The following is a 10,000-nucleotide window of genomic DNA, read 5'->3' as shown; positions in this document are numbered from 1 at the left end:
AAGAAACCAACCTAGCTAACATGCTAATGCAGTATGCAAGCTAAGATTCCTTTTTGTTGATGGCAATGATCAGACATGCTAATTATGCTACAATGTTCTAGCTAATGCCAACTATCCACCAGGATACCGCCCTAACGAGCACGCTAGCTTTAACAATGATAGTTTTATACAGTATGTAATAAATACTCAACTATCTGGTGTTCTGAGCATTTTTGTAGTTAAACATTACAAGTAAAAAACAAACACATATCGCAGCTAGCAAAAGATTCCAGATAACACTAATACTAGCAATAAACCTCTTTTCTACTTAGCTAGCTAGCAGACTAGTGCAAGCAATAATGAGTTTATAGTAGACACTATAAAAAAAACCTGCATACTATAAATGTTTTTTTATAATCAGGCAATGCTGACTGGCCACACAGCGAGCGAGCTAAAAAGCAAGCGTTTTATTAGATTAGCAACATCAAAACAATTAACGTTCCGAGAACAGTTACTAGCTAGCCCTAACCCCAATTAGCTCCACCCACTGGCAGTTCCAACCAATCAGCTTCTTCCTTTCCTAAGCACAGCATTAGCATCCCTGCACATTTTTACCTTAAGCTAAGCAGTGATCCTAAACAAAAAGCGCCACCCGGTGGTGTGAAAGCAGTAAAGCGTTAAGGAAAAAAATAATAAAATGTATAAAGTCAAATATTAGCTGCCAGATTAGAGATTAAAACTAAAGAAATAAAATTGAAAAGTTTTTGTTTTACCTTTTCATATATAGCGCTGCAGGGTCTGAGGGGCGGCCCGGAGGACAGGAGGCGGTTCTGAATGATCGAAAACGGGAGGATGTTTAACCCACACAGCATTCAAACAAGGAAAATAAAAACAGAGAGGAAAAGAGAGGGATAGGGAGGGACTGGAGAGGAGGAGAAAAAGTCAAGGAAGGTGGGATACAGAGAGGAGAGAGAGAAAGAGAGAGACATTAAAGGAGAAAAAGGAAGGAAGGTGGGTGGGAGATGCAAGTTAAAGAGGGAAAGCTAGAGACAGCAAGAACGAGGGAGAGTGGGATACAAAGAGAGAGGGAGAGTGGGATATAAAGAGAGAGGGAGAGTGAGATATAAAGAGAGAGGGGGAGAGAGAGTGAGAGAGAGAGAGAGAGAGAGAGAGAGAGGAATTGGAGGAGGAGTTAAAGGGAAGAGGCGATGGATGTGGGAGGTACTGGGTATTTTGAGTGTAAACAAATACGCAGATAATCTAAATTAATACTTGTGTTTCTGGTCACATGTGAAAATAATCCAACGTGATTGGACGCAGAGTTAGTTTGAAGTTGGTCAGGTCACGTGACATTTTTTCCTCCAATTGGCACAATGGTACGATCCATCACCATTAACACGAGTTTCTTACCGTCACCTGTTACTGACTGCAGTGCATCGACTGAGCTGCACAAAGTATTGGCACCCCCTGCCCCTTTCTATCATTGGAATGGGAATCATCAAGTGTGTTTGTGTGTGTGTGTGTGTGTATGTGTGTGTTTGTGTGTTCGTGTGTGTGCGAGATGGAAAGTTTTTATTTATAATCTTTTTCCTTAAGGGTGTGCAAACTTTTGCACAATTTCAAATATTATCAGCGTGTAGTAAAGAGAGATGTAAGAAGTGTGTGTGTGTGTGTGTGTGTGTGTGTTGAACAAGACAAGGTTGTACTTAAGTGAGCGAGTATGTGAGTCATGAATCATTTGATTCATGCAGCTAAATCAGCAGGTTCAAATCAAACTGGGGTAAAGTAAAATAAAATAAATAAATAAAACACTTTTTTTTCCCTCACCAGAGTGTTAGCGGCGATGTAGCCATGAGCCGATTTATCTGCAACACACAAACGAAACAAGACGAGAATCATTATATTGCACTCCGTAACAGTATGGTGTGTTCTGATTGGCTGATCTTCAGCGGGTGGGTGTGAATTAGCATGCGTTAGTGTAGAGTCTGAATAAAACATAATAAAATATACAGGAAGTGTAGCGAAGGTATAAAAAAACTATTTCGGGGTTTGTTAAGGTTCTGTTAATAAACCCTGGGATCAATATGATACAGTTGGAATAAACCTCAGCGTTAGGAACTCTGTGAGTAAGGAACCCTCGGGGACTAAGACTGGAAATGCAGAACCTTCGCATATATAAATATAAATCCCTGGGATTGATTTTAGACTATTTAGACATTGTCAGACTATAGAGCCCTCTGGACATCAGACTGGGACTAAACTGGGAGCTCTGGTAATACAGAACCATGTGATATAGGACACCAGGAAATTACAATCTAGCAATATAGGGGCAAGTAATACAGGTCCTGGGAATAAAGACGCCGGTAAATATAGGACCTGTAACTATAGGGACTGGGAGCATAGGACCCTCAGGACATGGAATTTTGGGAATAAAGGATTTGAAAAAGAAAAAATGCAGTGTGAATATCGGAAACTGGTAAAATATAACTCCAGGAATATAGGACTGTGAGTGAGTACGACCCTGGGTAGATCAAACCCAGAAATATTAGACCTGCAGATTTAGGACCCCTGGGATATAGGACTTTAGGAGGATATATTCTGGCAGTATAGGATGTAGGGATATAGGATCTTGGGAAGATGCGATGTTGGGAATATACGAGCTGTAAATATACATTTACATTTATGGCATTTGCCACATGCTCTTATCCAGAGAGACTTATGCAAGTAGCTTACAAGTTTCTATCATTAAATAGGTCACGACACTGGTTCACTAGGTTACTGACTTCATCAGTCACACACTGCTGGGAAGGATTTTTATATTTATTTTTTTGAGTAAGTTAACCCAAATACCTAAAAGAACAGATAGGTGTTTAGTTGTTGTTTAAAGAAAGCAGAGACTCAGCTGTACGGACATCTGGGAACCAGAAGAGAACAGTCTACATACATGTGTGTCTCAGTCACTCAGAGCTACAGAAGGCCAATGCAGAAAGCGGAGAAGTGAGCAGATGTGGGACTGGTGACTGTAGAAATCTCCAAAACTGGAAACACAGAACCCTGGGTATAAAGGACCACAGAAAAATAGGAGCTGGGAACACAGGACCCGAAGTATATTAGACCTGGGGAGGTGGAACCCTGTGAAAATAGGACTCTGGAAACATAGGACATTGGGAAGGTAGGACCCTGGTCTCATTGAACCTGAGAGGACAGGAGGTGTGAGTGTACAACCCCGAGAGGACAGAGGACAGGAACGTAGTGAAGACTCAGAGAACAGACAAGCTACTAGGAATGTGTACACTGAAAATCTACAACCCTGGAAAATCTCGGTGGTGTAGAACCTGCGACTACACGACCCTAGAGATATAAACACACACCGTGATAAACACACAGTGTGATAAACACACGCCGTGATAAATAAACTAAACCGCAAGATTATTGGACCCTGAAAATGTACAACTGGGGACCCTATTAATATAGTGTGTGTGTGTGTGTGTGTGTGTGTGGGTCACCTCCTGATGTGAAGCTCATGTACTTCTGGTTGTTGACGGTCTCTTTAGAGTCGTAGAACTTGAGCACGTCGATGACGGCCTGAGGGTTCTTCTTCTGCTCCAGCTTGGTGATGTTGGAGGTCTGCAGTAAGCGAGCCCATTGCTCCGGTATGCCCTGTGTGTGTGTGTGTGTGTGTGTGTGTGTGTGTGTGTGTGTGTGTGTGAAATGACCAGTATTAGCATTACACTTTAACACGTAAATTATAGAGTAGTTAGCTACATTAGCGTCACAGACTTCACACACGCAACACACTCAGCTGGTCAACTGACCTTCAGATACAAAGAAACCATTATAATTACTAACATAAAGTAACAGACACACACACACACACACACACACACACACACAGGCTGAACTTACAGTGAACTCTCCTGTTACTGCATCAAAGCCTACATGGATGGTGTGTTCAAAGTCAGATGGGAGAGAAATTTCCGGACGCTCCTTCTCTTTCTTCTTATTCGCTACACACACAAACACACACAGAGTGAAAATTAACATCGAACTGTGTATAGGTAGGACATTTGCTGATTATAAGAAAGAAGAATGTGTGTGTGTGTGTGTGTGTGTGTGTGTGTGTGTGTGTGTGCTCGTCTCACTCTTGTCCCCTCCAGGGAAGATGGATCTGAGGCGTGCTTTCTTGTTCTTCTCCTCCGGAGCCATGGGCAGCGGTTTAGACGAGTGCAGGACGGATGAAGAGTCGCGAGAGCTGCTGCTCATTCTCATGGGGGGAGCGGGGGGCTTCTCCTCAACATCTACACTATCACACATCTTCAGCCGTTCATCTACACCCCGGGGGAAGGGGGTAAGGGGGGGGGGGGGGGGGGGATGGGAGAGAGGGTAATGAGAATCTTTTCTATTTTTAAATCTAAAACTGATTTAAGATTTAAACAGATTCAGAATGAAAACGATGAGAATCAGGATCCGTGAAACAGAATTCAGAAACTAAAGCTGCAATTTTATGACTCTGGATCAGAATTAGGATTTCATTTAAACAGATTCTGGATCAGCATTAAAACAAGAAAGAGACAAAGAATTAGGATTTCCCGCGAATCGTCTCACACTGGGAAGGGCATATGGATCAGAATCAAAGTGTCCCTGGATCAGAACGTCAGTGAATCAGAAAATTCCAATGAGAATCTAAAGAAGCCAGAAATGTAAAAAGAAAAGCAGAACGTCTGATCAGCCGTATCATTACAGTGTGAAATATTGAGCCCAGTATTTTTTTAGGTTTCCCTTGTGGCCCTCGGCAAGCACAAGAGGTGTTTCTGCGGCCCCACCACACCACGAGACCCCTGGGAGTGTGCCGAGGTGTCTGGCACCAGGATGTTGTTGCCGATCCCTTGGGGAGGCCGGGTCGGGTGAGCTGGGGAGCGCTGGGTGTTCTGGTGCCTTTCTATCACGGCCAGCGTTGACTTTTTTCCTGTGATTTGTGCTGCGTTAGTGTCTCTGTGAGATCGCACCGGACACGCTGACCCTCGACGACACAATCCTGTCACCAGCTTTCTGGGGTGTGGCTGATAATCAGTGTAATGCGTTAACGTAATTGAGCTTTTTCCCCAAGTATGTACACACACACACACACACACACACACACACACACACACACACACACACAGGGAATTTGATTTCGCCTACAGACCAACATCAAACAATGTACATTTGTAATTGACAAGACGCTATACACCTATCAACACAACAAGTACACAACATTCAACAACTGTACAGATTAAATAAACAGCACAAAAACAGAAAAGAGATGGGGGGGGGATTTTTCCCCAAATTCCTCCACGTCACTAGGGGGCTCCACATTAAGCTACCACTAAAATTTAGTCGGGAGGGCTGAAGACTATCACGTGTTTCCTCTGAACCACATGACGTCACTGACTGCATCTTTTCAAACTGCTCGCTCACACACAGTTGATTAATGTGGGAGCATGACGTACCTCTGACCCCTCCCCCGGGTTACAGCATCACCCGGGAATCAAACTCACAATCTCCAGGTGATAGGGCGAGCACTTTACCACTGCGCCTCATGTGAAAGATCCACCAATACAAACGGTGGATTTTTCCCTAACCCTAAATTATTATTATTATTATTATTCACCAGATGTGCCCATGTGCCCAATACTTTGTTTGGGTGGAATTTAATTGCACACTCATTAGGGTGTTTTTAATTAAACTTTCACACGATCATATCTTCTCTTCTTGTGGTCCGACTGCGATGAAACAAAGCCTATAAAGGTCCTTCAGTGAAACCACAAACACCAGCCCACCTGGACGAGACAGGAACTCATCCTCCAGACATATAAAGCCTTCAACTGAGATTAAAATTCATTTACACACACACACACGCACACACAGTCATGCTGTGCGAATCAATTATAATTAACCTGTGACCTGGTTGATGTAAAAGATGTGTGACTAAAAAAGCCTGAATAATTTCTCATTAAACAGCAGACAAGGTTTGGTGTGTGTGTGTGTGTGTGTGTGTCTTCAAATTAACAATATTCTCTAAAATAATGCATAATTAACCTAAGAGACAAGAATAGAGTAAAAAAAACACAGCCTAAAGGAGAAACGTTCTCTTTTATCCCAGACCTACTGGTGCTTGTGTACTGGAGCTCCAATGCTAACACAGCTAGCACATGATCGGTGTGCGCGGTTCCTGTTTAGCATCGTGACATTTCCTTGTATGTAGAATATGTTCATACTCATACACAATCAAATGATCACAGCAGCCTGAGCCACAGACCGTGTGTGTGTGTGTGTGTGTGTGTGTGCGCGCACATTAGCTGTCCATCCATTCATGTAACGCAAAGGACAAGAGGAAAAAAAGAGACAAATCTCTTTAACTATCTGTCCATCTGTCTGTCCCATTAGCTGTCTCTCTTACATTAATATAATCAGTCATGGGTGCCATGGCAACCAGGAAATAAACCGGGGTGATTTCCTGCATCCGTTTATTTTTAAAACTGTTTTGTATTGTGCATTAAAGGTAAAGCACTTTGAACATTGTACCACCAGGGTTAACTTGTTTCTTAGTGACTGGTTACCATGGTTACACCACTACTATCACTATTTCTATTGTAACTGACCCTCTGCAGCATCCAATCAGCACGAAGGCTCTTTAGGATCCCTACAGAGTGAGAGAGTGTGACTGAGAGAGAAAGTGGTTCAATTGTTCAACATCCTTCCTACAATGGTCCTGTTTTGGCTCCGCCCACTCCTTTTTTCCCAATCAATATTATAGTGTAGCTTTCTAGTGAAGAATGTAACGATGATGTAATGCCTGTTTAAGGAAGTGGACAGGTGCGGAATTTTTTTTGTTTAAATTTGCATGAAGCAAGTGTGTTTGAGAATAGACCATACACACACACACACACACACACACACACACACACACACACACACACACAGGTTCTACAACTTAAACAGCAAGACAGTGAGATGTTATCAGTCCAGAATTTAACTTTCAAGCACTAGTGTTAGGTTCAACAGGTGTGATACTGCTGGTGTCTGTTATAGGTGTGGTGTGTGTGATACTGGAGACTGGTGGTGTGTGTGCATGCTTAAACAAGCTCCAGTTAGTCCAGAATGCAGCAGCGAGAGTCCTCACTAGAACCAGAAGATATGAGCACATCACCCCTATCTTATCTTCACTCCATTGGCTCCCTGTGAAATTTCGCATTGATTTTAAAATACTACTCTTGACATATAAAGTATTAAATGGTCTCGCGCCGCAGTACCTGAGCAAACTGCTAGTGTCTTACGATCCGCCACGCCTACTTCGATCAAAGGATGCAGGCTGCTTGTCAGTACCGCGTATTATTAAAACTACAGCTGGGGGCGGAGCTTTTTCTTACAAAGCCCCAAAATTATGGAATAGTCTTCCACATAGTGTTCGGGACTCAGACACAGTCTCAGTGTTTAAGTCCAGGCTAAAAACCTATTTATTTAGCCGAGCATTTTTATAAATAGATTAGCCTTAGGTAAAGGAGCAGATCTGGGGGACTCATGGACGTAGAGTATTATGGTGAACTGGTATGTTTGGATGCTGTCTTCCCCACTCTTATTGATCACTCAGGTTTGCTGACGGTGAGGTGATTGTTTGCTTTACATCTCAGTTCCCCCTCATGTTTGTGTTTCCTTCTGGCTCCTCCCTTTTAGTTATGATGTCATAGTTAGTCCTGCCGGAGTCTCTGCTTGCACTCTACAGAGTTAATATACATTTACATTATACATTGTGTGACTGTTAGCATCGAGCTGACCATTTAGGGGCGTGGCCTTTTGCCCAGGAAGTGTGAAATTCATTTAAATACTAATAAGAAAACGTGCTAATGCAGTTCATCTCTCGACAAGCTGCTGTGGAGAAATGAGAAGCAGAGTTCGTTTACACCTGAGTGATAAATTAATCAGAGAGACAGAAAGAGATTTAAGTACAAGCTGCTGATTGGTTGGCTGCTGTAACACCCACTATGACATCATCTACTGTCCACTGGACCCTCAGTACTCCAACACTGTGTCAGTGAGTTACACACTTCAATCTGAAACATTTCACAAGGTTTATTTAATAAATCATCGGAGAAATATTACATATGAATAGTTAACTGCATTATATAAAAATAATAATAAAACGTTGTGTGTGTGAGTGTGTGTGAGTGTGGAGACAATAAAACTAGGTCTGCTGAAGCTGCCTTAGGCCGAAGCTAAGCAAGGACATTGTCTCTCTCTCTCTCTCTCTCTCTCTCTCTCACACACACACACACACACACACACACACACACACACACACAAAGGAGGTTCAAAGGGGATATTCACACTTATGTGCATGTTCTACTGCAAGCGGGCACACACACTCACACACACACACACACGCACGCACACACACACAGAGTGTAACAGATGGAATCTGATCCTTCATTAACCCCATACAGTCTCTGGCTACCATGACCGGTCTCCTTAACTATTAGCACCCCCCCCCTCCCGCCCCCAACACACACACACACCATTTAGTTCTACAAACATTTTACGTCCAAACATTAGAACACAGGTTCTGTTATAACAAGATGTCTAGTTATCTTTATTATCAAGTCCATGTATGGATTAAAAGACACGCCCACTAATAGGCACTCTCATTTGCATACAGAACCATCAAACCACACCCACTGAGACTCACTCTAATTTGTATACAGGGAATTAAAGACATGCCCACTGACACACCCATATTTTCCACCGGCCACATTTTCATATGTGAGGTGGTATCCAGAAGTCTTCAGGTTCGCCCACCACAGGTCCAGTCGCTTTTGGTTTATGTTTCCCCTCGGACACTTTAAAACCCGCCAGTAGAATTCGCTGTTGACGGTCAGGTCCCTGGGGACAATATGGAAAGCACTCGGGCATGCTGCAGACCTGCCTCGCCTCTTCCGGTTGTGGAGATGTCGGGATATTCCACTATGAGGACTGTTGCTTACCCGCACACTTAAGTTGTGGTAATGATCCTCGACATAAAGGACGGGTCATCCACAGCATGCTGATGGAGACTTCGACACGATGTTCAGCAGCCTGGGGATGACCTCGGCAGCCAAACAGCCCATGTTCATATGAGGATCACGTGGACTGTTACGTATGTATGACACGCCAACGGCAGCGATGTTGTGGATTGTTCTCCGAATATCATCACACACAAGTTTCTACAGTTTCGGGTGTTTGTTAAAGGTCTTCCTGATCACTCGCCGTCTTCCAGTGATGTTCTACCTCTCTTGAAATGCGCTGCAAACTTGCAGAATCATGTCAGAATCACGTCTGTGGCAGATTTGATTTTACGCAGAATTTCACATTCACTCTGTGTTCTAACGTTCTGTCCATGATGAAATAGCAGACGTGGTTAATGCACGTGGTCAGAATAGCAGCAGTCACACAGCTCCTGATGTACACACGACCATGTCTTTTGGCACACTGACTGATGAAGGTCGGTGCTCCCTGTGTCTGTGTGTGCAGCGTTGTGCCGCCATCTGTAGGCGTGTCACCAAAAAATCTGATGGCATGTTACAAAACCCAGCCTCTGAATTTTTTTATACCACCTGGTATGCACTCAAAGTCACACATCCTTCCACTGTGAATTACACACACACACACACACACACACACACACACACACACACACACACACACTTAAAAAGGAGCCAGGCAAGGAAATACACACAGCAGTGGACACACATTTAACACACACAATTATGCATTTAGATGCACACATGGACACACACACACACACACACACACACACACACACACACACACACACACGAGAGCAGCAGGATCATGGGGTGTATGTGAGTTGTTGTATAGAAAGGAGGGACACACACTCCTGTCTTTCTCTGTCCAGATGGCCCTCAATCCTAATCCACACACACACACACACACACACACACACACACACAGCCTTCACATTACCATGACCAAGTGGAGAAAGAATCAT

The 10,000-nt window shown here is 43.4% G+C and overlaps 1 protein-coding gene across 4 annotated transcripts in view; it reads right to left on the bottom strand.

The window, feature by feature from the left end:
* The window catches only part of LOC128511976 (serine/threonine-protein kinase PAK 3), a 25,946-nt gene that overhangs the window by 8,704 nt on the left and 7,242 nt on the right, over positions 1 to 10,000 (bottom strand). For 2 of the 4 annotated variants that reach the window (XM_053485037.1, XM_053485036.1), the window contains exons 2-6: positions 4,122 to 4,307; positions 3,886 to 3,986; positions 3,486 to 3,639; positions 1,807 to 1,844; positions 753 to 809 (exon numbers count right to left, since the gene is read on the bottom strand). In XM_053485037.1, coding sequence (XP_053341012.1) covers positions 753 to 809; positions 1,807 to 1,844; positions 3,486 to 3,639; positions 3,886 to 3,986; positions 4,122 to 4,293 — 522 coding nt within the window. In that variant the 5' untranslated portion in view covers positions 4,294 to 4,307. The remainder of the gene's footprint in view (positions 1 to 752; positions 810 to 1,806; positions 1,845 to 3,485; positions 3,640 to 3,885; positions 3,987 to 4,121; positions 4,308 to 10,000) is intronic. The other 2 variants (XM_053485038.1, XM_053485040.1) reach the window with 1 other exon arrangement.

The sequence above is a fragment of the Clarias gariepinus genome, chromosome 24, assembly GCF_024256425.1.
Source record: "Clarias gariepinus isolate MV-2021 ecotype Netherlands chromosome 24, CGAR_prim_01v2, whole genome shotgun sequence".
NCBI lineage: Eukaryota > Metazoa > Chordata > Actinopteri > Siluriformes > Clariidae > Clarias > Clarias gariepinus.
Note: the sequence above shows the minus strand (reverse complement) of the source record. Positions and strands in the feature narration are given on the sequence as shown.